The sequence below is a fragment of the Cololabis saira genome, chromosome 10, assembly GCF_033807715.1.
Source record: "Cololabis saira isolate AMF1-May2022 chromosome 10, fColSai1.1, whole genome shotgun sequence".
NCBI classification, from domain to species: domain Eukaryota; kingdom Metazoa; phylum Chordata; class Actinopteri; order Beloniformes; family Belonidae; genus Cololabis; species Cololabis saira.
This window is the reverse complement of record NC_084596.1, coordinates 26,579,430-26,607,039: the sequence shown is the minus strand read 5'-3', so window position 1 is coordinate 26,607,039 and position 27,610 is coordinate 26,579,430. Positions and strand designations below refer to the sequence as shown.

The following is a 27,610-nucleotide window of genomic DNA, read 5'->3' as shown; positions in this document are numbered from 1 at the left end:
TTTTAAACTACTTCACAAACACCAACTAATTATGACTGAATAAATACATGAATGTAGGGAGTTCTAGTTGTTCACCTTTCCCATCAGGAGCTGGAATCATGGGGAGTACCGGGGACAGGCAGGGGGATAGGGGCTCTTCCTTCACTAGAGACAGGTCTGGGTAGCGACTGATCTCCATGCCAACTACACTCTCAGGAGATGAGGATGGAACAAAGCTATCAGGTGTGTCTCTGTCTTTGCAAGGCTCCTGTCCTCTGTTACTGTTGATAAAAAGAACAACAAAAATAAGTCAATAGAGATAAAACTATGACTCTAAAATAAAATGTTCTAACATGAAGTGAACATATCCATCACCTGAGCTCCTCCTGGTTGTTGTGAGGAGGTGTAGGAAGGGAAGCTGGAACATCCACAGTTTTGGGTCCCTGAGCAATGGCCCGGGCTAACAGGTCTTCCTCCGCCCTAAATGGGACATGTAGTGGCTTTGGCACCAGGCCTTTGGAAACTATATTCAAAAAGAAAAGAGATTCAATATGATTTTATTGGGATTTTATCATTTTCCAAAGGTCAACCTATTTGGACGATATTCTTCTTCATAATTCTGTAAAAAACAACAACACGCACTACCATCTGTTTCTAAGTGCTTACCCATAGCGGCAGCTTTGCTGGCCAGCTCTTCTGTTGTAGCAAATCCATTGATCATTTTCTGTCGATTCACAGGAGGTGGAGTGGGAGGTAGTGATGCCGGAGGTGTTGGAGGATTGCTCAAGTTACTCTGCTGTAGAGCCAGGACCAACCCAAAGTCAGCACACAATGATGCAGACACATTTAATACAAACTTATCTTTTTACTCAGTTTGCCCCAAGTAATGCAAGCAGATCTCACCTTGTAGGCTAGTTGAGAGTAATAATCAGACACTCCATCTAGTGATGCACTGCCAAAAGTACCAGACAAGAGATTTTCTCCGTTGAGCTGGCCGCTTCCATAGGGAGCAAAATGGGCAAAGTTAATGCCAATCAGTGGCTCCATGAGGGGCAGCAGGGAGAGTTGCTGCAATGAGAGAAACAGAAACAGTAGCACGGTTAATGACAAGTGAGAGCAGGACTGATGAAGAAGTCTAGTCACACCATTACAACTGAGACTTTGACCTCAGCATAGTCATTTAATGCAACTACCGTATTTTTCGCACTCCAAGGCGGACTTAAAATCCTTACATTTTCACAAAAATCAGCAGTGCGCCTTATAATCAGATGCACCTTACCCCTCACCCACCTGCAGCCCACCTCACACACAGACACCTCCTGATTTTCAAGTATTTTATTGTATTATATTTTAAATTATTTCATCGTGTAGTTGCCGTTGTTGTTCTTTTCTTTAAAAACAAGAGCTGCAATATCAATTTGACTGAACTTGTTTAGCAACAATAAAGACATCTATCTATCTTATATACATTTTATCATGCGCCTTATAACCCACAAAAATAGACCCGTTCATTGATATTGCTCCGTTAGCTAAACTTCAGGCATGTCTTAGGGACATCAAGGTCTGGATGTCCACTAATCTTTTGCTACTAAATTCCGACAAAACGGAGGTTATTATTTTTGGTCATGCACATGTTAGGAAGGGATTTGATGATTTTGTGATGGCCTGCAGTATGTTGTGCGAAAGCTTTGGGTTATTTTCCAACAGGATTTGTCATTTAAACAGCATATTGATCAGGTTTGTAAGACAGCGTTTTTCCATCTCCGTAATATCACAAGATTAGGAACAACCTCTCCCGGAGTGATGCAGAAAAATTAATTCACGTGTTTGTATTTTCTAGGCTAGATTACTGTAATGTATTATTAGCAGGATGTCTAGTAATTCGCTGAATAGGCTCTAGCTGATCCAAAATGCAGCTGCGTGAGTGCTGACAGGAATCAACAAGAGACACCACGTCTCTCCAGTATTAGCCTCCCTCCACTGGCTCCCTGTAAAACGCAGAATCCAATTCAAAATGTTATTATTTCCGTATAAAGCCAAAAACGGCCAAGCTCCGCGATATTTCAAGGCCTAATAGTACCTTTATGTTCCTAATAGAGCTTTCCGTTCTCAGAGTGCAGGTTTATTCGTAGTTCCTAGAGTATCTAAATGTAGATTTGGAGGACGGGTCTTCTGCTATCAGGCACCATTACTATGGAACCAACTTCCAATCTGGGTTAAGGAGACTGACACTGACACCACTTTTAAAACTAAACTTAAAACGTTTCTTTTAACTAAAGCCTATGGTTAGTGTTTAGTAAACCTCTAGTTAGTGTAAACTCCAGTGTGTTAGTGCCAGTAGTTATAGCTGCAACTACAGGACCAGACTAGAGCAGATAGCTTCATTGTAGATATGCTGCTATAGGCCTACGCTGAAGGGGGAAACCAACATGATCTACTGACTGGTGCCCCTCACACCTTCTTTCCTCTTTTTCTCTTTCCTTTCTTCAGATCAACCCTCAGTTAATAATTAGAATAATCCCATAACCATCATTGTTCTCCATTGTTCTTGTAGTTTGTTGTGCTGGTCTGCCACCTCCTGCCCCGTCCTACTAATGTTTGCGGGCCAGAGCCTCAGGAGCTGCATGCTGCCCTGCAGTCTCACCGTCTGATCACCTCTGTCAGTACGCTTTACATGCATGAACAGAAATTTTAATTGTTGCCTTAATCCGACCGATATCAAAGTTTTAAAGCCACGTATACCCCTTAGCCGGGCTGTAGTCGAACAGAACTGAAGCTCATGAGATCAAGCTTTTAGTACCAGATAATGCGGTCCTAATTCGAGTTATTTTGGCAAGTACGCAACCCGCGCTTAGCCGAGCTAGTGACTGCCCCGGTACCACCCCTTCCGGAAGTGACGAGTCGCAGGAGCGGGAATAATAACAGTCACGGCATCACAACAGCACATTAACAGAAGAAGAAGGAGAATTTGCGTGCATCTTACCTGCAACATGATCAGGCTAGGTATGTCATCATTAGTGTCGATTCTTTTTGCATGTTGTCTTCCTTCCCGCTTGTTTACTAATTGTACCGGAAGAGTGCCAACGCAAAAGTGTGTGTGGCGCCACCTAGTGTTGCAGAGTCGAACGCACCTCACTCAATAATGGATTGTCTTCTCGCTCATGTAACCGCACTGAGTGTCTGCTGTCTGCCATCTGTTTATATAGCAACCAACTAACCATTGTGTCTGTGCCCCTCCTCTCTCTGTTCTTCATTCTCTCTTTCTGATCTCTCTTTTCCTGCTCTGCCCATCTGGCCTTCAGCAGGAGGGTGCCCCCCTTATGATCCAGGTCCTGCTCAAGGTTCCTTCCCTCCTAAAGGGGAGTTTTTACCTGCCACTGTTTGGCTTAAGGTTTTTCTCCCACTAGGGGAGTTTTTACCTGCCACTGTTTGGCTTAAGATTTTTATCCCACTAGGGGAGGTTTTTTTTTTTTTTTTTTTTAAAGATTTTTTTTGGGCTCTAGTGGCCCTTTATTGAAGATGCAGATATGAAAGGGGTAGAGAGAGAGAATGGGGACGACATGCAGCAAAGGTGCGCAGGCCGGGATTCAAACCTGCGACCGCTGCAGGAGGACTGTAGCCTGAGTATATGAGCCGCTGCTTAACCCACTGCGCCACCGAGCGGCCCCCACTAGGGGAGGTTTTTACCTGCCATTGTTTATGTAATACTTGCTCGGGGGTTTATGTTCTGGGTCTCTGGAAAATGCGTGTTGTAATAGTATAAATACAATTGAACTGAATTTATACTCCAGTGAAACTAACAGGAAAATGTCATGCACCTTCCAACATCACCTTAATTGCAAAAAGGTTTAGATTTGAATATTAAGAAATGTCCTTTCTGGTCTTTGCAAACCGGAGAAACATTAAAATAAAGCATACATAGATCTTTTTCAATTCACACCCAAACATTCATAATTTCACATTTAGAAAAGAATACCGTAGCTAAATGACAATACTGTCGGGTAGCAATCCATATGGAAAAAATATTACCTGTTTGATTTGGGTTATTACAGTGTCAGGGCCAGATTGTATATGTTTTTCATCTCCTTCTTTCTTTCTCTTCTTGTAGCGAGAGGCAGGTTTCTCCCCTCCTTTTGGTGGTCTCTTGTTCCTCCCTTTCTTCTTTTCTTGTTCAGGTAGCAGAGGTCCAGGAAAGTCAGATGTGCCATCAGAATATGCCTGGAGATGAATAAAAAAAACCACAACATCATTCCTTTAAAAGTCATAAGTAAAAAAAATAAATGAATACAAATTTACTCCAGAAGCACCAAAGCCTTCACTTAACACATTAATATGACTCTCTACAGACAGTTATGAGTCATATTGATTCAACCATGATGTACCTCCCATCTGAATCACTTAGACTATGAATCACTATGCCAATCGCCCCTCAGCACTCGATAAATGCACGAACAGAGATACTGACCCCGTTGCTGTCCATGGAGCTTTGCCGAAGCAGGGTTTTGCAGTCTGTGGACTCGCCTTCCTCTGAGCGCAGGCTTTCCTCTGACTTCTGCTGGGATAATCCAGGTGGAGGTGTACTCTTGTTCTTCAGAAGGTGTTTCAGTAGTTCATTACCAGCCTCCCCCTTGTTTGGACTTTGTCCAGCAGGGAATGGAGACATACTCTCTTTATTACCCTCTTCCTTCACAGAGCTAATTTCCGAGCCAATGGGCCCGTCTCTTGGCCCGTGACACTCAATGGTATCAGTCTGTTCCAGCTTTATATTATTTAGGATCCTCTCATGCTCCTGAGCCTGGGTCCTTGAAGTCTCTGATGACATACCAGCTTGTCCAGACTGTCCACCAGAAAGCTGCCTCTCAAGCTCTGAGTGACTGGGAGTGGAAGAACCCAGTAACGGGGACCTTGATAAGTCATGATCTCCAAAGGGGTGGACATTTCTTGTAGGAGTTGAGGAGGTATCTGAGACACATGGGGTAAGAGGCGCTGTAAGGTCTGAGTGTGGTGTTGACGGTGTCTTGACTGAATCTGCATCGTCTTCTTTCTTCTTCTTGCGGTTTCTTTTCTTTTTCCCTTTCTCATCTGGGATGATGTTGGAGTAGAGTTGTATAAGAGACTGACCCGAACCTGGAAAGTTTGATGGTAGAGGTGTTGATGAATCACCCACAAATGGTGGACCTTCACCTTGCATCTGACACATCAGTCCTGGTCCACTGAACTGCCGAGGCCTGGGTTGACCGTGAGGAAAGTTAGGTCCATGTAGTGCGACGTTATCAGGACCCAAACTGGGGCCCATGTCAGTTGGCATCATTCCATTGCTCATCATGGCTCTCCTTTCACCTTGAATAAACGTTCCAGGTGGTGAGCCCATGCTGCCTTGCATGCCCTGCTGCTGGGGGAACATTTGTCCAAGTTGTGATTGCTGTAGTGAAGGCCTTTGAGGTTGCATGAAGTCCTGTGGTAGCTCCGAATTAAAAAATGGCATCTGAGCAAGTGGAGCCATGTTTCCATCTGTGCCCATCAACCCTTGCTGCTCCATTTCCATACGATGTTTCAGGGCTCTCTGACGTTCAACTTCCTGCATGAGTTGCACCCGCTGTCTCTCCTGTTGCTCCCTGAGCCTCTCCCTCCTCTCGCGCTCCTGGAAGCCTTCACTGAATGGGTTGTTGTCGTCAAACTTCATACCTCCTGCCTGAATGGTCTTTACGGCTCCCGGTGGTGCTTGGGGCTCCACTGGCATTTGTGAGTGCTGGGGTACATTTCCGATTGGAATCTGAAGGGGCTGAGCTGGATTTCCAACAGGTACTTGAGAGGGCATTAAAGGGGGCATTCCTGGCCCACCCATGGGCACAGAAGCACCAGGATGCCAGCCGGGTTGTGGGTTGGGCATACGTGGAGGTGCATTCGGTTGACTTGGATGGAGGGGCATCTGCATCATGGGGTTCATGGGAGGCTGCACTACCGCTGGGCCCCCAGGCACCATGCCAGCAGGGCCTGGAACTGGGTGCATCGCAGGCATTAATGGTGTCATGTTGTTTTGCTGCTGTTTCACTCTGTACTCTTCTATAAGTTCAGCATGCTCTTTCTGCTGCTTGCGAATCTAAGAAACAAAAAGAAATATTAGTTAATAATGAGTGTATGTATTTTAAAGTGTTTTAACAGATAAAGAAAAAAAAAGTCTGGACACAGGATGTAGCAAGGAGATGTAAAAATACTGCTTTACTTGGCATGCGTTTACCCGACACATTTATTTCAAGAAAAACTAAAACGAAATAGGAAATTAAGTTTACCTGAGGGGGAGGATGTTTGATTTTACTTTCAAATTGTAATGAAAGATAAAGTTTATGTATATAAGTATGTAAAGCCGACAGCGTTTTTTTTTTTTTTACATTCAAAACCATTTTTCTCTTAGATAATTAGTTTGCGTTGTATGAATATTTGTTGATAAACACCTTCCTGTGCACATGATTTATTTAATTGAACTAGACAAGTTTGTAACACTAACTACAGTAGGTTCTGCTATAACAGGGTTTATACAGCAATCCTTATGTTAAATTTAATACCAATTTATTACCTTTTTCACTACCTTCAGATTTTTTTAAAAAACTGTCACAACATTAAGTGTTAATCACCGACCTTTTAACATTAATACAGATTTTGACCTATAGAACACTATACAGAACAGATTTATAGACTCATTGATGTTGACCAGATGTTTCACATTTATTTCACTTTGTGAATGACAATAAAATAGACTGCTTAAAATGTAAAAGGTAAAAAATAATACCAATTTTAAAAAAAATAATACCTGTGACAGTGAATTTAACACTTTTAATGGCCTTAAATTTGGCAATTTTCATTTATCACTTTTTAATACTTTTTAAAAACCCGCGGAAACCCTGTATAAAGACATGAGCAATCACAACCTGTGGTCCTAATAGAATTATTTAGTTCTAAAAAGGGTATATTACTGTGTAATAAAGTACATGAATATATTCAATGCTAATACTAAAGTTTTATTTTTTTATCAGAGCTGATAAATGTAAGATTTTTTTTCCCAATCTTTAAGAAGTGAGCCTTTACTTCAGCATGACATATCACCTATCACATAACTGATCAGTGATTATTCATTTAGCAATTAGAACCCTGCTTACAGGACCAACAAACATAGGGAAAGTAAAGACTGCTGAACCAGACCTAGTGGTGTAACTTGACAGGCCTCGCATTTACCTGCTCCAGTTGTTTTTGCACTACACCCTGCTGCTCCGTGACATGTTTGAGCTGCTCAGCATCCTCCTCAGGGAACTCTCTGCCTGCCTTCTTTGCAGTTCTCTGCTTGGCAGACAAGGCTTTCTTAGACTTCCTATGAGCTCCGATCTTCTCTTCTAGAAACTTCTGCTGCATTTGAAGTAGTTGCTGAGTCTCCTGGAGCCACTCCTCATACTGAGCCCTCTGAGCATTGTCTGCAGGGATAAAGGGCTTTTTCCTTAGCAACATTTAAAGCAAAACTATACTTTAACTGTATGACAACAATATTTATATTTCCAGCCAAACCGATCTTCAAAGTCAAAACACTGAAACTGTAAGGGTTTTTTTTGGGTGAACTTACTGACAAATCCAGGTCCAAAGTTGGGAGGATTCGGCCTTGCTACTTGTGTCAATTTCCCATCCTGAAATTACGATGAACAAAAATGTTATATTTGTTCTCAAAACAGCTAACATCATTGTTTAGGACTAAAAACTAAGCTGACTATCATATTACCGGTCCAACAACTTGCGGAGGAAGTGGTGTGCTTTCTGGACAAGGTGGTCCAGGACCAGGAGGAAATCTATGGAAGTAAAACCATAGCACTCATGCATTCCACAGCAATTATACTTTACCGTGGTATAATGGGTTATTAAATAGTATTAAATACACTGAAGTAAATATATACATTTTGGTACGGGATACATTTTTCTGGATTCAATTGAGATTTTTACCTGTTCATGACCATCGGGGTCATTCCCATGTTATTCTGAACCATAACTTTATTGATGCCTTTTAGAGCAACCATTTTGGCTTTCATGATGGGATCAGTAATTGAGTCAAAATCTGCAAATGACAGAGCACATTGTCACAAATATCTGCCCTGTCCCTTCTGCTCTAGCAAAACTCCGTAGCAATATCCCAGATACTTTACCAATATTAGGGAAGAAGGTATCGCTGGAACGCTGCCGTATCATGGCTTGCATCTGCCTCTGCTGCTGCTGCTCCTGCCGTTCCTGGTCCAGTAAGTCCTGCAACAAGAGTGGCTGCTCCTCCAGCAGAAGGGGTCGCTGTTGTAGGCCGTGCTGCCCTAATGCCTGGCTCAATGCTGTTTGCTGGGCCTGGCTCAGACCACTCTCATCTACTCCAGGGGTCAAGCCCACCTGATGGTCTCCTCCAAATCCAGCCATAGAAACGTCTTCTCCAGTAGTCGTGTCAGATATTGTTTGACTCACTCCAAGTCCTGAGCTGTGCTGACTATCAGTGACTTGGTTCTGCTGGACCATAAGGTTACCTCCTTGATTGACAGATTCAGCGATTGGATTTAATGACTGCTCCTCAGGCTGTTGCTTAATGAGTAAACTAGAAAGGACTGGGGTGGAGTCGGGGAGAACTCCCTGCTGGTTTGAGGTGTTTCCAGAGGCTTGCTGTTCTCCCACCTCAGGTGGCCTCTGACAGTCTTTGACCTCCGTTTTAATTTCCTGGTCAAGTGCCAAAGAATCAGAGTCATGATTTCCAGGGATTTCCGGCTTGGGCTCAGATGAAGATTGCTCAATTGTGGCCTCCGACTTTCCCAGTCCAGATGCTGTACTGGATGATGACAAAGAGGGTGCATGTTTGTTAATGTCTGAGGTGTCAGCATTGTCATCCATAGGATCACTGAGATCCAGTTCCTCATTAAACATGTCTTTCTTGATATCATCCAAGTCAGGGTCTGTGTAAGCGATGATGTCGAACTTCCCAGATGTTAGAAAGTCATCAAGGTGCAGGTCGTTGGTCTCTAGATCCAAGTCTTTTCCATCTTCAGAATCCAAATTTAAGTTTTCCAAATCAGCATCTACCAGGTCTTTCACCTCAACATCCTCAAGGTCTTTGACAGCAGAGTCTTCTGTATCCAGTTTCTCTTCGACAGCTTCACTGCTGGTGAGTGAAATATTTTCATTCTGCCCTGCAGGGGGTGCAGTGAGAATCATGGATGGTGCAAAGTGCTGGGTCTCATTTGAAGCAGGTTGGCTCATAGACCTCATCAATGATTGTTTGAGTGGGTTTATTCCCGACATCTGGGTTTGCTGGGGGAGATTGTCCATACTACTGGAGAGCTGTAAGTGTCCAGTCTGGCTGGCTGTTGGGTCTACCATTCTGGGACCCTGATTTAAAGAGAATCTCAAATCAGGAGGTCCCAGAAAGCCCTCTGGCCTGTGACCCTGCAGATTAAGATCTAGATTACCTCCTTGCATGGCACCGGGTGGAAATGGTATTCGTGGCCTGTTTTCTGCTGTTCTGTGTCGTAGCTCAATGAAATGCTGGCCCATTATGTTGTGCTGCTGCACAGGCATATTATGTGGAGGGAAGTGCTGGGGCAGCCCCACGGGGTTGCCGCTCATGCCTTTTGTCATCTCAGCAGACATGGACCGTCTCATTTGAGGAGGAACATCCTGCATTGGATGCTGTCCCTTGGAAAAGAACTCCTGTACCCCATGAGGTCCTAAAACTCCCGATGGAAATGCAAACCTGAAATGTGGTTGAAAAAAAATATAAGCAAAGAGATGTGGCAAGTTTCATTTTGTTTAAATGCTGCATTATAAATTACAAGAAACATAAGAAAAAACGTGAACTAAATAATTGTAGCCAAACCTTGGTCCCTGATGTCTCAAATTAAGATCTCCAGGATTTAGAGCGCGGGAAATTTGCCCTTCATTAGGAAAAGGGACACGCTGATCTCCTGGAAAAGGTCCAGGAAACCTCATTGGCCCTTGTCCAGGATAAGGTGGAGGAGGTCTGTTAAATATTTCGCCCTGTGGACCTGGCCCTTCCTGGGGCCAGGGTCGTGGTGTTCCTGGGGTCATGTTGCCATTGGACTCATGAGGGCCCCTCTCTTGTCGGATGGCACTCCTCTGCTGCTGTTGCTTGAGGAGTAGTTCTCTTATTCTTTGTCGCTACGAATCACAAAGATTTTTTTACAGAGATTTAGGCGTCTCTCATAACAAGATTAATAAGCGATGTAAACATAAATATAAATCAGTAATTTTAGGCTTGTTTATTTATCGTAGATACTGTACTATATTCTTTTCCCCAAAGGCAACTTACTTTCACTTAACATATTATGAACAGACATTGCTGTCAGGCAATATGGGCTCATTTGAACAAAAGAGTAGAAGATTGAAGACACATAATTGCACCGAGTACCAAGGAGATTTTACCTTGGTCTCAGAATATTTGAAGAAAGTTATGTGTAACTTATATATAAACAAACTAATATGAAAACATTCAGGTTTTTAAATGAAAAAATTCTGTCAGAAAAGTAAACCAAGGTCAACTTTATATCCATCGGTTTGGACTTGTTATTGCAGTTCTTTGAAGTGAGAGTTATTTTACCCAAACTTTCCACAGAGCTCAGTTTTGGTTGCATCTCAAAAGCTTTACAGTATATGGTTACAACAGATTGAAGGTAATAATTATATAAAACCTAGTTGTGTTCTTTGCAGCACATACATATATCTTAAGATGATGATGAAATGAGTGTTAGTGTTTAAATTATGATTCGTGATGATAAAATAAACACATTTAAAAAACACAAGAACTTTGAATGAAATATTCTAGAATAGAAAAAGACTAAACATAAGTATGAATGATGACATTCCCCGAAGACATCAGTATATACGTACCTGTCTCAGTCTCTCCTCTGTGTCAGCTAGGGCCACACCCTGAGCCTCGGTGGATGCACCAGGTATTTGTGGGTTGTTTGGTATTTGGGTAGGGTCTTGAGGCCCAGTTCCAGTTATAGTATTTATACCCGTCTGATCTTTCATTTCCATTTTCTCTGTTGGCTGTGGATGAGGGGTCATGGGGCCTTGTTCAAATGGGTCTTGCCCAGGTGCCTGACTGGGCCTTTTGGAAGGTGACTGACCAAAGCCCCCGTCTGAAACACTAGGGTGTTTCGTATGAGCCTCTGGATGAGGGAAGGGCTCTTGAAGCCGGCCTTGGGGTGAAGAGAAAGGATCTTGACTCACCATTGGTCCTGGTCTTGGCATAGGCCTGGTAAGCCCATCGGGCCTGGGAGTCCCAGGAGGCTGGGCATAAGGGTCATTAAGGATCTGCCTCTGGACCCCTGACTGGGTAAACATGTCACTACTCCCTGGCCGGGGTACTGCAGAGTTACTGGTAAATGGCTCCACTGCTCCCCTCTGGCTACCTGGTGACTTAGAGAATCTTTCTACCACAGAGGATCTTTGAGCACCAGGTGGCTGACCGTAAGGGTCAACCGAGTGAGAAGGAGATGTCCTCTGTCCAGGATGAGACTGATGAGGGAACTGATTCATTACACCGGGGCGAGGAGTAGCAGGAGCCTGCGAATAAGGATCCGAGGATGGACTGGGTATGCTCGATGGCTGGCCGTAGTTGTCATGTGGACGTGGGGTGCCTGGTGGTCGAGCATAGGGTTCAAAAAATGGTCGAGGCTGAGCTCCATGATCGCTGACTGCTCGCTGGTTACCTGCAGGCTGAGAAAATGGGTCAGTACCATGCTTGTTGGGACCAGGAGGCTGGGCAAACGGATCATACGTGAAATGGTCTGGCCTTGGGGTGGAAGGAGCATGTGCATAAGGATTTCTTGACATCTGAGTCACTGGCCCTGGATGACCAAATGAATGCCCCTGAGGGTGATGCTGCCCCAGTCTAGGAGGACTGGTGAAACTGTCATTCCCGAATGGTCTTGGGGTATGGGGGGGCTGTGCATACGGGTCATTCTGCTGATTTTGGGATATTCTGTCACTTGTATGTGGCCCTGGTCGGTTAAAGGGATCCTGAGCCTGAGGAGGAGGCATTGGGGTTTTGAACAGAGGCACAGACCCAGACTCATTACTTCCAGGTATTGGTGCCAGTAATGGTCTTGAATAAGGGTCAGACAAGATCATCCTGTTTTGGGCCATGCGCTGATAGGCGTCGTTTCTTATCATGGGCCTTGAGTACGGGTCTCTGCCAGGAGAGCCCATTGGGGGTCGTCCTTGAGCTGTTTGAACACCCCTCGGTGGACCCATGGGCTTCAGAAATAGATCCATTTCACTAGTTGGTCTTGGGGTATCAGGAGGTTTGGCAAAAGGGTCACTGCTCACTGATGTGGGAGAACCAAAAGATTCATGTGCTGGAGAGGGTCGCCCTTTGTCGTGCTGTTCCATCATGGAGGTGGGAGAGTTACCCGATTCCACAGGTATCCGTCGACAGTTATTTGGTCCGATAGTAGGCGGTCTTGGGGTCCCAACCATCTTGGCATATGGGTCCCATGGAGAAGAGGGTCTGGAACCAGAAGAACCTGGGGAGAATACCTGTGGAGATTGAGGCTGGGAGGAAGGGCCAGATGGAGGCGGAGGAGGGGGTCGTAAGAACACATCCTCTGGGGGGCATGAAGTGGGTGTCCCTTGTAGTTGTGGCCTGGCAAAAGTTTCTTTAGGCATAGGAGACAGGCTGTCATTGCTGGGCTGGGATGCAGGGCTCTGGTTACCCTCTGTATCTGATTGGCCGGTTTGCTGTTGTTGCTGTTGCTGCTGTTGCTGGAGTTGCTCATTCTTAACTTGCTCCAACTTCTGTGTGGCTTCAATTTTGGCTTGTTGTTTGCTTTTCTGCCTCATTTGCTGTTGGAAGACAAGAAATAATAGATTGATTAAACATCGCAAATGCAGCAATTATCTTTCAAATGCCAAAAATAATCTGGACCTACTAACCATCAATGTCATCAGGGTTAATGGAGGGGATAGTGAAGTTGTTTAGTGAGCTTTACTAAACCACGACTTCTTAGCTGTCTTAATAATAAGTGGACCTGGCGCTGCATTCGCTGACTTCATTGCATACACTCTTACCTGTCTAAACTTCCACTCTTGTTCATGCTCTGACTCTTTTGGTTTCAAAGGGTCTTTAAACAGGAGTTCTGTGTCTAGTGGTATGTTGGGATCAAACACCTCGGGGGCCTGTTGCTGCGGATGGTGCCTCTTCACCGTCTCATTCGACATCTGGACTTTGTTGATGCGCAGGGCTGCTCGGTTATCTCTTGCCTTTTGCTAAACAGCAAATCAATCATGCAAATGAAAAACAACATAAAAACTTAATGAATAATACATCATAAAGAGGACATTTTATTTTCCTATATTAACTCTGAACACAGCATTTCATTTAATTGCACAAGACCTCCTCTGTCATTAAAAAATATCCTTAAAAAAAAACAAAATACATTTCTAATTTACATACACCACCTTCCCAATTATTTTTTCCCCTTTGGCATGATCTTTGGTTTTATAAGCAGGAACCTTTAAGGCAGTACAGAGTTCATTCTGTTACCGTAAATCTGGTTTTCCAATAACAATATCATTACTGATGTTAGTTCTCATGCAGCACTTTAAAGAAAAAAATATATATATATATTTATGCATGCTTGTTTGTTTGCACTTTCATGTGCTTAAATAGTTTAAAAAAGGGGAAAGACTTGTTCTTTAAAAGAGAGATGTAAAACTATTTATATTGAATTCAGTCTGTAATGAGTTCTTATTACTGGCAATCTTTTTCCTATATCAATTAGTTTAATTATTGGTAATATTTTATATTGTATTATCAAATGAGCAGAACAGGAATATGAGTGACCTTACCACATATGGGGCCCTGTCTTGTGAACTAGCTTTCCTCCAGAGTTTAGCAATTTGCTTTACTCTTGTAGACCAGTCTGTTGGAAGAATAACAGGGAGAGGTGTCACACCACTGGGTATTTTTCTGACTTTGTGGATTACATTTTACAGCAGGTATGAAACAGAGATGTGTCATTCCATTTTTCTCGGGTCCGATCCTACTCTAGTATATGCTAAATAACCAATGGTGCTTCTGATACCAAAAGGATGTTGGTTGATGTTGTTTTCAATATGAATATTTGCAATAAAAGTACAAAAAAACATCTATATTATTCAACCCTTTAAATACGTTAACAACAGTATGTTATCCTGAAGATTATGAATCAAGTAAGGCTATTGCAAGAGTAAAAACAAATTGATTTGACTTGGATTTTTTGATCTGTGCTGTCATTCCAATATCCACACAAAGAGTCATGTCAGTATTGGCCTCCCAATACGGATCGAACCTCTCTCTAGTAGGAAACCTGATATTTTAGGTAAAATTATCACTGCAAGGATAAGCATGTGCCATGTATGTATTTTTAGGGCTATTTACAAACCTGGGTATTCTTCTTTGAGGTTGGGGAAATTGATATTAGTATAAAGAACAGGCGCAACAGTAGCCAACTCTCCAAGTGTCTCCTCCTTCTCCCACTTGAGTGTACTTCTTTGGGCATTTGACATGGCTTCAGTCTCTCCTTCAGGCAAAGATCCAGGGGGTGCAGGACCAGGGCCGTGGGCAGGGGAGGGCCATGGGCCAACTGCTTCTCTAGGCATCTGATTAAATTTTCCCTCTCTGTAACATCAATAAAAAGAGTGCAAGAGAGAGCAAGTGGTAAGTGATGCAGCTGAGAAAAAAGGGTGAAGCACTATTTAGTAATTTTAACAAAAAGGAATCATTACCTTGGATTGTCAGCGAAAGGCATTCGGTTAAGGGCAGAGAAGTTTGCTGGAATGCAGGGTCCTGGTCTGGGATTTGTAGGGAAGCGCTGGTTTGGTCCCACCATACCATTAATTATTGGCATCCTTGGAAACATTGGATTTCCTACACAGACAGTTTAAGAGGTGAAAATGTATGTGGATTTTTTTCAAAGCAGAGTTAAATTCAATGTCTGACCTCAACAATGAGGTCAATAACATACCTGCATTTGGATGAGACATACTAGTGCCTGGCGTGGCAGGGAAGGGTCCTCGAATGTGGGAGTGAGGCACCTGTGATGGTAGAGGTTGGCTTGTGCTCGGACTGAGGACCGCTGTGAAGAGATCTTCCACGTCCTTACCTTCCAGCTCTGAAACAGTGTAGAAATAAGATGTTGTAAATTTGGTACATGTATTTAATAAACTGCAATTTCAGATCTCAGGTATCACAACTGAGGCTTATAAAACTTAGTAACGTTCTGAGGTTTACGCACCAGAAATATGGATTTAACTATTGATATTGTTAAATCATACTTTATTTTCATTATTTTCTGGACTCAGGACAAGTGCATGTTACCAAACTAATCTACAAAACACTTTTAATCAAAATATTGGATTGTTCCCAAGTTATTTATTAACTATAATAGAGGGCTTAGTCCATGAAATCAGTGTTGAACACCTGCCAATAAACACTTTGTTACAAAAGAAGTATTAAAACTACTAACCTGGAATTTTGTTCAGTTTACTGAGAATCGTTTCTGAAAGAAGAAAAAAAACAAACATCATTATTCACTGTGAGGTTTTTAAGTCGCTTTGTATAAAAAAAAAGCCACACTTTTAAAATAATGAGTTAGAGCAACAGAAGTGTAACTAGATTTTATACAATGCCTATGATTTTTATTACACCATTTCCATATAAAACGACAGTTTACACCCCCACACACACACACACACACACACACACAGACCGAGGCATTACTACTGACTGAGCATGGTAGACAAAATAAGTGTGTAGTACGAAAAACAGTTAAGGAGGACTGCTGAAACAACGACAGTGACCTTGAGAAAACTCATCTTAAAAGCAGCTAGAGTCACAAGTTAACTCAAAGATCAACAGGGGACTCGCAGGAACCCCCACCAAGGCCGGCCCATGCGGGCCAATAACTCAGGAAATATATCTTGCAAACCACACAGTTGGTGTAATCTACTATTGTGCAGCTGTATTCAGCGCTCCGTTTTAGTCCCTCTCTCACTCACGATCCACTGGTCTCTCCCGTCTAGGTGAACACCAGCGATGCCCAGGTAGGTTCAGAAATGACCCGCAATCCTCTTGTTTTTAGCCAAACTGACCGCAGCAGGAACCGCAAATTTTAACAAACACAAAATATGTGACCCGCAGTTTTTTTCCTTTCAAAAATAAAAGGTAAGCTCTTGATTTATCATTTCCTTGAAGTTATATGAACAGTAAATACATGTGTTGATAAGTTGATGTGCCATTGCGCACATCCAAGATTTTACAGCACAAGCAAGATTATGTCTTGCCATCGTTATCATAGGGCTATAACCTATTGCCCAGACTTAAAAAGGGCTTTACCATCTGTGAGCAATTCTTGTATATATCTGAAACATATTGTTGCTCTTCCCTGGCGTTTCATTTTAGAAGAAAAGAAAGAAAGAAAGAAAAAAAGAGATCTTGTTTCCTCATGGTCTGTCTTAACCTAAATGTTCAAACGTTGATGATCCATCAGACCATCAAATATGTGATTTACCATTTCTTTTTTTCTCAGGCTTTACTTTTTCTATCAGTGAACCTTTTTGTTATAGGTTCCCACATCTACAGCTTTTCCCTGACCATCTCCTTCACTTGCCTCGTGTCACACACGCCTGCACCTGTCTGGAAAGCTTGTGCAGCATCTTCGCGTCAATTAGCCAAGGATGTCTTAGTATTTATGACTTGTATAGTGTTTGCATTCTCATATGCTATAAAATCGTGTTTAAATATTCATTTTCAAAGTCCAATGATTATTCTAACAGCCTGACTGAAACCAACCCAAATATCATAATACATATTTTTGTCTGACTTGTCCGCACAGGTGACCGCGTTCGACTGATCGGTTTGGATCAGCCCGTGAATCACAGGTGAACACAGACTACACCAATCCAGGATAAAGCATGGGAGAAATGTTTGTCATTTTACATAGTTTCCCATTACATTTTACAAGAGAAAGTCATTTCATCCAAAATTACTATTCTAAATCCATTCCAGGGCATGTATTACGCTTTCCTGACTTTCAAAAAGGTTCAAAATTGTCAAACTGTCATATAACCAGTTTTGAGGCTGCCTACCTGTCATTTTTAAAGAAGTGCACAACTCATCAAGCAGTAAACAAGTTATGAAAGTCACACCTGGGGCATCATGAAGTTTTTTTTGTTTTTTTTCCAAAATAACTTCCTGCTTATCCAAGCATAGATTGCATATGCATATACTGGCCTTCTAAACATCAAGCACAGATCAACTTAGCTCATGCACCCATGGCCTTAGACATGATTCAGATTGATAATAATAGGACATGGACATGACTAGTAGTAGACACAGTTAAGGAAGGTAACCAATAACAGCAGAGTGAGTGAGTGCTCACGTAGCACACAGAAATTAGAGGATTGAGGCCACACAAGTTAAAACCCAGAGGGCTTTTGAGTCGTGATCAGAGTAAAATTATTCTATTGTGGTGCTTGATCACTATGAATGGGGATCAAAACTGGATAAAATGAGACCTTTAATTTTTCATTTCCTTTATATAAAAAAAAAAAAACACGTTGTGGCTGTACAATCATAAATGCATGTCAAGTCTTCACCTTGCAGGGGAAAAAAATCCTGGAAATCCATTTGGGAATACAGAAAATAATCTTAAGTGACCTTAAGTGACTCTTTGGTCACTTTAGATTCTTGTAAAGATAAATATGCCTCCACACTGACCATCAGTCACCATCTTGTCAAGTTCTGGGCTGAGAATGCCGTCCAGGGGTTCCTCTGCGATTGTTCGCGGTGTCCTCCGGCCAGCCAGAGACTGAGGAGCCACTGGGGAGCCGTCTGTTAGGGGCCCAATGTCCAGACCAGCTGTGGAAACACACAGCCATACAAAAACATGATAACAGAAATGTACCAAAAAAAAGGAAAAATAAATAAATAAATAAATAAATAAATAAAACAACAACCAAATACCAGTCCTTGATTATACAATTACAATTCAAGTGAGAACATGTTTACAGTCTTAAAAGTCTCACGAGCAGCTGTAATCCTGTACTGGTCAGTTTTAAAGGAATGTTCTGGAAACTGTGATGAGACGGGTCGTACTAGTTCTGACCAAATAAACAAACATTTGCATATTTGTGAAGGATTTTATCATCCTAACTACATCAGTCACATGATAATGACTTTGGCTTGTTACATTACAAAACACGACAGTCAATGCATGCAATGATTTTTCCACATGTCTTCATACTTTGAGAGGAAATTTTCAAATCAATGGATGGATGGATGACTGCAATGATATCACCGTAGCAGTGCAAACATTTGTTCCTACACGCACAAATGCCAAAATGTAACCTCTTAGAGGGGAAAAAACAACAAAAAAATGTTTTCAAGAAAAATCATTGACACATTGACTACATTGTTTAGTTTTTTATCATAAATTATAGAATCATAATAACAGTCTTTCATCGTCTTCACAAACTAAAAGAACAGCATTCTCTAAATCAATATCAAACTGCTCATTTCCAAATGCTGGGATGCCCTTGTCCATTTTGCACAATGTTGAAAACATCTTCAGTCAGGCAGATATTAATTCGTAAAAAGAGGTGTTTGTGAGCAAAAAAAAATAAAATATTGACACACTATACACATTGAAATGCCTATCAAGGACTGTTAAGTAATCACAGACTGGTTTGTGTTAAAACAGATTTGAAAACGGTTGAGAAAAAGCTGATATTTTTCTCTCTTTTTTGTTATAAATGCACAGCCAAACAGACACAGATTAAAGAGAGGAAAAATGCACTAAAGCAAGGGATTAGTTGGCCATATCACCCTTACCAAAAGGAGGAGGTGAGCTGTCAACTTGGAAGGGGTAAAAATCAAGACCTACAGAGAACGCAAAACCAGATAAGATGAGTGAAATAAAATAGTGAAGACAGAGGAAGCACAACGTCTCCAACAAACAAACAAAACAGAAGATAAAACCAAAGGTGAGCAAACAAAAAAGTACTTCTAAAGAATGCAACATAATAATTAAAGTGGTGAAAGCAAAATAAACTTGCTGTGTGGGGATATTTCTGCATTAGGAGGATAGTATAAGATTTAATAAGCCCCAGCTTGATGATTATTAATAAATTCTTGCCAGTCTGACTGTCTGCAAGATAAATGACGCACCAGAGTCACTGCTTGGCTTTCCGAGCACCCCCAAGATGTCTGCATCAGTGTTCAGAACATCAGATAGATCAACTAATGGTTCCTCGGACGTCTCTGTAGATGGAGGGGGAAGAAAACATATGAAGGGGGGGAAAAGAAAGGAAAAAAAAGATACCAGATGGTCATAAATCATAAATGATGATGAGTGGACATGAGGGATTTTGAAGAATTTGTTTGGATGCTACGTTTAGAATTACTCCTTTATTAACAGCTGATTTCACTCAAATGTTTAATGTTAGATGCATCTTTATTCAGCAGAAATGGTCTTAATTATTGACACTTACATGAAGTGTCACGCTGGTATAAAAATACACAAGTCTGTTGGAGCACTTCATTTTCAATAAAGACTTTGAGTAACTGCTGCCCAAGCATTTGACATGGCAAGCATATGTTACCTCTGAATTGTAGTCACTTAAACTACTCAAAATGAATTAATAGATCTTCTGAAAATCTCAGTTGTTGGTTGGTGTTAATGAATTTTTTCAAACTGTTAAAAAAATACTTCCTTTGCTATAATTCTCTCTTTTAAAGTGACACAACTGAAACAGAAGTCGGGGCTTCTCTGAGGAGTTGAAAAGCAACACTTGAAGTGCCGTGGCATTTAGATCATTTCAAGTCTTTTTAATTTAATTTAATTTGGTCTGAAGCATTGCCAATAGTAAATGATTCATCATATGCACGATCCTGAAGAACCAGGGTAATACATATGTATACATACGTGCTGCTGTGGGTCTGGTAGGAATGGATGTTGAGGAACTGAGCAGCGGGTCTGATGATGAGCCGAGGAAGGTGGGATGCTTCCTCTCCGCTTGGCTTTGCCTGTCCTCCAGTAGGCCTGATTCAACACCCTGCTGCCTACTCTGCTTGCTTTTGTCCAGAAGGTCCTTTCCAAAGAAAGCCTCCTAAACACGAGAACACAGCACCAGTCACTTATACTGAGATGTTTTACTTGACGAAAACTGTCACCTTGTCTTTCTTGACATCATTCCCGGGAAACGTATTGCCCCCGTTACACTGAAATGATTTAGCACCTGCTGAAGGGCCTGTGACAACTGAGGTGAAACAGAAACTCTGAAACAAACAGTCACAAAGGCACTGACCTCAACTCTATCATCACCTACTTCCCTCAACCACTTGCACCCACAGGTTCTCAACTATCCTCAACATGGAACTGCAGCTCCCTGCTGCATGGATACATTAAAAGCCTGATGTGTCGTCAGCTTAATAATTAATAATATCCACTTCACTGAGTTTGGGCCTTTAAATTACACTTCATGCTCCCCTCTTCCCAGTACTGTGTTGGGGATAAAAAGCTGCACTGACAGCTGCCGGTGGCTTAATGCACATCACATATCTATGTTTGCGCCAACACAAGGTGACACCGGGACTCTGGCTAGGGACGGGGAGGCTTGAAGTCATCTCCAGTTAAGCTTTTGTATGTCAATTCACAACTGAGACAGAGGCCATTTAAAGACTTATGATCAGAGACAAGTATCGTCTACTGAGAGTGCCTTTAGGCTTTTCCTCTGTCAAGAAGCTCACAGAAGGGGCTCCATGCACTAAAGTTCTGCGAGTGGTTTCAAAGCAATGCACTTTGGATTCCCAATCTTCCCAAGAGTGAGATAAAACACATTTTAAGAAGATACGGCGTGACATGAACATACAGAAAATCTCTGCATATGAAGGGTACGTTTGCTTTGTAAAACAGAACTAGACTGATATCAGCTGATAAAAGACACCATTTTTTGGTCAATCAACTTTGTTTACAAAAAAAAACTACAAAAAAAAAATGGTAATGACAAAAACAATTAAACTCCTCAGACACAAGGACAGATTTAACTATGTCCCACATAGCTGCCTGCACCTGCATTCTTGGAGATTTAAAACCAGATTTCTGCATTTTCTGTTTGTATCTTAAAAAAACGAAAATAAATACAGAAACTTTGATAAACTAATAAAACAAAGAGAGTGTTATACAGAAGCATGCGTTTAATATATAGACTATAATGATGTCAAACTTGCTGACGACATTGACAAACCTGCAGGTAGGTGGGAAAAGCTTCCTCCAATTTTGTCTTCTTCTTTCGATAGCGTTTCTTAATCTTTTCTGGCACCTCGGGTCCAGGGGGCATTTCATCCACAGGAGTATCTGGGAGTGCTTCTGTCCAACCTGTATTAAAAGAGAAGAAATAATCACTTCAGATTTACATTTTTACCATTAAATATAAACCTAAGTTAGGATATATTCGTTATTCAGATGGACCGACCTTCCTCTTTCACAGTGGGATTCTCTGACACAGAGCCAGAAGAATCTTTTCTGCAGAGGGGTCGCTTAGCTTTCCCTGGACCCTGTCCTGGACGGCTCCTCTGGCGGACCATGAATCCACCAATTCCTTGTAAAAGCAAGTTATAAAATAGTTTCTCGGTAAATATATACATCAGAGTAATTTTTAATACAATATTAAAACTGATGGCTTTTGAATATATTTTTCTAAAAACTAGATTAAGGCTTAGAAACACGAGACAGAGCCCTCAGTGTATTAAGGCCATGAGAGGGCAGTGCTTTGCCAGAACTACAACAGCCATGCACTGCACCATTTTACGCTTCAGAAGAGCTGTCTCCTTCAATCAGGTACCCTACCCGGCCGGTACGGTTTCCTCTTCCTCTTCTTGCCACCGTCGGCCCCCTTAGAGTCATCCTCCACCGGCTCTCGCTCCAGGCTCGAGTCAGACTTTGCTTCACAATCGAGGAGCTCCACCTCTGTGAGAGGGAGAGAGAATGGATGAGTGACAGCTGAGAACACCCCGGCCAGGCCCCTCAACACGGCTCTAGGGTCAGCTCCGTCTGAACCCCACTCAGTGGCAAGACACTAACCTGATTGAGATTAACCTCACATTCCCATGACTACAGACTTTAATTAGCAGTGCAATCCTTCTGTATTGTGTTAAAATAATAATATTTACGCAGAGAAAAGAGGACCACATGTACTGAACTGAACAAGGATTTTGTCCAGCCATTTTCTGCCTTTTCTCTTCCATATCAATACTTTCATTTGCCTGGGTATAACAAAAAGGATGACAACATATTTTTCAAGGCCTTAAAAAGAAATAATGGCGCTATATTCCAAATAATGCAGATGAAATTGCCCAACAAATCCAAATATGATCAGCATTATTAATGTGTAAATATCCACTGTATAACAGTTAAAAAATAATGAAAAACATCAACATGGATTAAATGAAAGAATAAATGTGCATGCAAAGACAAACACCTCTATTGTCCTCCATGTCTTCATCCCGAGAGATCTCACAGAGCGAGTCCACCGGGGCCTGAAGCACTGCTACGCTGTTTTGGTTAATGATCTTTAGCTTCAGTTTTGGCTTAGGTTTCCGTCGTCGTGAAGCTGTAGCAGATAAGCTCTGGAGCTGGCAAAGCCCTGACTCTGTCAAACAAACGCCATCCTGGGTGTACGTCCTTGACAGATCTGAAAAGACAGAAAAAAATAAAATGCATGGGCCATTAAGAATAAACGCCAGTCAAATCATTGTCTGGTACAAAGTACAAAAATATCGTTGCTGCATTTACCAACCATCAACTGACATCTTTTAACTTACCAATTTCCCTTGCCTTGGTGACAAATGGTGTCACGACTAGTGGCTCTGTGACATCTCTGGTCTTGGTCACAACTGCAGCAGCACCAGACAGAAAAAAGCAATTTAACCAAACCACAGAAACGACATGCATCCTACTGTGTCCCATTTTCTTATCAAGCTAGGCATAAAAAAAGCTAAGACAAAACAATCAAAAAACACACTTAGTGTCCTCCCACCTTTAGTTGTTTTGAAAGTTCTGCACATTGTGCAGTCGAAGCTGCTCTCTGCAGCTTTTTCTACATCCTCCTCTGAGTGCAGACTTTGACAAGAGGCATGAAACCATCTGTGGACAACAGAGCAAAGTTTAGATTGGTACTGATTATTACAGAGAATTAACTGAGACTTCTCTGATAGTTTTATGAAAATCATCGCGCACCTGTCGCACTGGCGGCACTGCACAATAATTGTGCCTTCGCTGTAGTGTACCAGGCAGACTGGACATGTTGAAAGGCTGGCACAAGGAGCACACTGGGTGTAATTATTCTGCCATTCGCACCTTAGGCCAGGGGTGGTGGCACCACACTGGGTACAGGCTACACACCTGCAGGAGAAAAGAAGGAAAGGGGATATTAAACCCAGGTTACTCTGAAGAAGACAAAAAATTATTCGGAGTGATGACTGATTTCTTAGTATTGGTTTCTTGCAAACTGAGATGGGCCAAAGTTTTAAAAATTACGGTTCTGATCAATTAGGAAGTGATACAATTAAGTAAATTGCCACAATTGCCAAACAAAAAGTTCTAATTTAAATGATTGTACTTGAAGAATCCAGTGGGATAAGAGTTACTCACCACTTGCACTTCCAGCTGTCCTTGGGAACATTCTGCAGTGGAGGGTCAAGGCAGTATGTGTGATAGCTGATGTCACAGTTATCACAGAGCAGCAAGCGGCCAGGATCCGTGGCTTGGCCACAAGCCTCGCACACCGTGCACTCCAGACAACGCCAACCTTTACTTAGCACCACCTTGGTAATCTGTGCAAAGTAATGCAGGGATTGTGGTATGTAGTTCAATTTGTGTTCCACAATTAAACAGTTTCTGGGCTGAAGATCATTTGAACTGAATGAACTGAAGATACTGTACCTTTATGCCAACACAGAATGGATGATAGCACTGGCCACACTGGGCACAGGCCAAAAGACGACCTTCAGCACCAAGACCAAAACTCCCACATACTACACACATGTCCTAGAATGAAGAAAGACAAGATTAAGCTGGTTTCAGTTTAGTTAAGCCCAGTTAGGAAATTACACTTTTAAGAATAATAAAATAGTTTTTTTTTCTACTGTCATTTTATTGTTACATTTTTTTTACATTAAATTAAAGCATTAAACTGTTTGATATCAAACTGTTTGATTAATTGTTATTGCAGGTTATCATGAACATAGAGAAATAAAGGACGTCTTAGCCACTAAGAGCTCTGAAGCTGCCTTCTCTTCCCAAATACAAGCAGCATGATATGCAAGGTAAAAGCCATTAAACGGCTCATATGAAATATGGACCTTCAAGACCTTCTCTTTTCTTTTTTTAAAAAAAGGAAGAAAAAGTCAGTTTTAGCCAGTAAATTTTCATTCCAATTAAATTCAATCCTTTATTAACCCGTGAATTGAATTTACCCAATGGTGATGTAAAAGGTGATGTTAGCTTTTACGTCTTGAAAAGCAGCACCTAAGCTGTTGTTTTTAAACTGACATTTTACTCTTTTTTTTTTACTCTAGAGTCATAAGTTGATAGACAGTTGCCTAAACACCATTAATTATTCATGAAAAATGAACCTAAACATAATTCTGTGTTATATGTATGACTAAAATCTCTGCTGGCAGCATCTCAATCATTCTCAAGGGAGCATTATTTAAGCCCAGATTTAATTTCACATTGTCTATAAAGAAAGCTGAAATAAACTGATAAAAGGTTGTGTGCCACCCGTCCCACAAAAACCCCAACAAAAAACAACAAAACACAAATAAAACATCACAAAAAAACACCACACACCTGTTTTAGTGTGAAACTATCATTGCTGGAGAATATGACAACTGTATTGTGCATCGCATTTTCCTCCTCATCCTTGACTGGGTATTGTGTTTCTATCGTGATGATCTGCGTATCAGAAGAAAAATACAAAGTTAGCTCTTTTAAGTTTGATGGCAAAAGCTATAAAACCATCGTCATTATGAAGATCTACTATTTTGTGATAAGACTTTGAATAAAGACTTTTGGAATATATTAATATATAAATGAATGCAAAGGAGTTTCTCGTAATTGCAAAAATAGCAGTGCACACAAAATACATCCATCAAATTACAACCACCATTAACACAACTGATCATAAAAACACAAATTACTCAGCTAAAGGGAAAACAAACATTTGTTAGATGGAACAAAGATGCAGAGATAAGAACTTAAAGTTGATACCCCAGGGTTGATGCTAGGACTCACTCCGTTCTTCCCTCTGGCCCTACCACGTCCAGCTCTTCCCGATAGGCCAGCCCCTCTAGGCCGCCTTTTCCCAGGGAAGCCAGAGCCTCGACCCTGCAGACAAAAACAGATATTTCAGACCAGAAAAAACACCACACAGGTTGCAAAAAAAAAGAAATACAGGTGCAAATTCTGTTTGCAAAAATCTGTTTACAGAGAAACAGTTACAGCATTTTCTACTGACCAATTCTGTATAAATACTGCATAATATATATAAAATCCCAATTGAAAAAAGGAGTAATAATAAATAAATGAATGAATCTTTTTCTGGGCCAGCTTAAAGGAACATTCTAGACTAGTCTAGACATTCTAGACTAGTTAGCAGAGGAGGGATTGGAGACTGATATATATCAGTCTGTGTGTGTGTGTATATATATATATATATATATATATATACACACACTTCTTTTTATATTGAATTCTTGTTGCAATTCGATTAACTACTGTAGATGCAAAAAAAAAAAAAAGAGGGAGAGTTCATAAAGTCATCTTTATTTGTCAGTAGGTATACAGTGCAAAGAAACACCAAAATATGTCTTCTGCTTTTAACCCTGGGAGGCAGCCACTTTCCCAGCACCCAGGTAGCAATTATGGTTAAGGGCCTTGATCACGGGGCCCAAGGTGCTTCATCTTGGTTGCATCCCTGGGTTGAACCTGGGTCCTCCAAACCCAAGCCCACCACTGTACTAGACTACCACTACACATGGCCTCTGCCCTCACTAGTTGTCCACCTTGTGATAAATTAATCAATTCTGATCCAGTCCTATGGTAGCAGAGGCCAAGCACGCTCCTGTTTTTGCATATATTGATAGTTTGTACAGCCCCTGAAGCTAACATGACAAAGTTGGAGAGGCTTACACAGTGTTTTTCATACATACAAAGTTAGAGTTACCTAACGTTTTGTCTTTAGGCTTCATAGCACCTAAATGGAATGACATTTTTGAGTCTCGTCAGAGGCTTAAAATGGCTAGGTATTTTGACATAAATTGTTATTTTGCTGCAAACATATCATTTCCACTCAAATTTACTTTGATTCATGTTGTTTTGGTCCATAATGGACATTTATACTCCTTACAGTCTAATAATAGATTTAGGGTCGTTTTATTACTTAAATCTTTGGTTGTGGCACACATTCAATGCAGCATAATTGTGATAAACCTTATGCAATATAAAAACATTTATTTTCATCTACAGGGTTATTTTTGGCCAATATCTTGTATTGATGATGGGAAAAGTCAGACCACTGTAGTCTGCAGTCAAGTCTTTTCCACCACATCCCAATGATTCTCAGTGGATTTAAGGTCAGGACTCGGGTGTTCAATCCATGTGTGAAAGTATTGTTTCCCGCTCTTTGAACCACTGTTTCACAATTTCAGCCCAACAAATTCAGCTTTTGTCATCTTGGAATACGCCTTTGTAATTAAAGAAAAGTACAAATCTGTGGATAGAAAAACCTGGTGATTAAGTATTTTCAGGATGCTAGCAGATTTCATCTTTTGGCACACCTCATTTTTGGGCACACATTATTGAACCTGGACATGATTGACAAAAGGAAACCCCAGATCATAATACTGCTCCCACCTGATGGGAGCATCACTTCACTGACTTTGATCACCCACTATGCCCCATCAGGAACAGAATAAATCTGGAGTCAAACCTTTTATTCATTTACTTTTTCCTGCCCCATTGCTCAAGAATCCAATTTATCAGCTTCTTTTTTTGTTTAGCTTTAGAGTTTCAGCTAATCCCAGTACCTTAAGTGCATTGTGTCACCATTAAACATGGCAATGAGTTCTGTTAGAGAAGATTTTTGCATTTTCTTTTATACAGTGTATGATTCCCCCTCTTCTCCATCATTACTAGAACTAGGTAGTCAGTGAATAAAACACACCCAACAATCAGAAACAATCAATTTCTCCATTTGTACGTCCTCATTTTCTTAATTCCTTTCCTAATTTCTTAAAGGATCATGTTGAAAATGCAGCAAATGAGGTGAGAACAGACATGATGAGAGAGGAAACAAGGTGATAGGCATTGAACAAAAGGAGCCATTTAAAAAAAAAAAACTTCAAAAAATCAATCTGATGAATGACAACTGCATCATTCAACTATTACTTTGTTTCAGTGCACTGCAGTATTACATTTTTCTGTGAAATGAGCCTAAAAAATGTTTGCTAGAATGTACATACTGTAAAATTATCTTTAATTGACAATTGGAGCAGGGGATG

The 27,610-nt window shown here is 41.3% G+C and overlaps 1 protein-coding gene across 6 annotated transcripts in view; it reads right to left on the bottom strand.

Moving 5' to 3' along the window:
- The window catches only part of kmt2cb (lysine (K)-specific methyltransferase 2Cb), a 79,369-nt gene that overhangs the window by 10,848 nt on the left and 40,911 nt on the right, over positions 1-27,610 (bottom strand). For 3 of the 6 annotated variants that reach the window (XM_061732326.1, XM_061732330.1, XM_061732327.1), the window contains 34 exons: positions 25,320-25,436; positions 24,900-25,004; positions 23,991-24,095; positions 23,700-23,881; positions 23,286-23,450; positions 23,086-23,192; positions 22,871-22,942; positions 22,528-22,740; positions 21,897-22,016; positions 21,523-21,648; positions 21,295-21,425; positions 19,974-20,157; positions 19,217-19,309; positions 18,881-18,928; positions 17,768-17,908; positions 15,516-15,548; positions 15,015-15,161; positions 14,776-14,917; positions 14,433-14,668; positions 13,858-13,931; positions 13,078-13,275; positions 10,891-12,852; positions 9,860-10,161; positions 8,160-9,736; positions 7,960-8,071; positions 7,742-7,808; positions 7,589-7,649; positions 7,210-7,442; positions 4,445-6,079; positions 4,009-4,197; positions 883-1,047; positions 646-775; positions 355-502; positions 76-260 (listed from right to left, as the gene is read on the bottom strand). In XM_061732326.1, coding sequence (XP_061588310.1) covers positions 76-260; positions 355-502; positions 646-775; positions 883-1,047; positions 4,009-4,197; positions 4,445-6,079; positions 7,210-7,442; positions 7,589-7,649; positions 7,742-7,808; positions 7,960-8,071; positions 8,160-9,736; positions 9,860-10,161; positions 10,891-12,852; positions 13,078-13,275; positions 13,858-13,931; positions 14,433-14,668; positions 14,776-14,917; positions 15,015-15,161; positions 15,516-15,548; positions 17,768-17,908; positions 18,881-18,928; positions 19,217-19,309; positions 19,974-20,157; positions 21,295-21,425; positions 21,523-21,648; positions 21,897-22,016; positions 22,528-22,740; positions 22,871-22,942; positions 23,086-23,192; positions 23,286-23,450; positions 23,700-23,881; positions 23,991-24,095; positions 24,900-25,004; positions 25,320-25,436 — 9,505 coding nt within the window. The remainder of the gene's footprint in view (positions 1-75; positions 261-354; positions 503-645; positions 776-882; positions 1,048-4,008; positions 4,198-4,444; positions 6,080-7,209; positions 7,443-7,588; positions 7,650-7,741; positions 7,809-7,959; positions 8,072-8,159; positions 9,737-9,859; positions 10,162-10,890; positions 12,853-13,077; positions 13,276-13,857; positions 13,932-14,432; positions 14,669-14,775; positions 14,918-15,014; positions 15,162-15,515; positions 15,549-17,767; positions 17,909-18,880; positions 18,929-19,216; positions 19,310-19,973; positions 20,158-21,294; positions 21,426-21,522; positions 21,649-21,896; positions 22,017-22,527; positions 22,741-22,870; positions 22,943-23,085; positions 23,193-23,285; positions 23,451-23,699; positions 23,882-23,990; positions 24,096-24,899; positions 25,005-25,319; positions 25,437-27,610) is intronic. The other 3 variants (XM_061732329.1, XM_061732328.1, XM_061732331.1) reach the window with 3 other exon arrangements.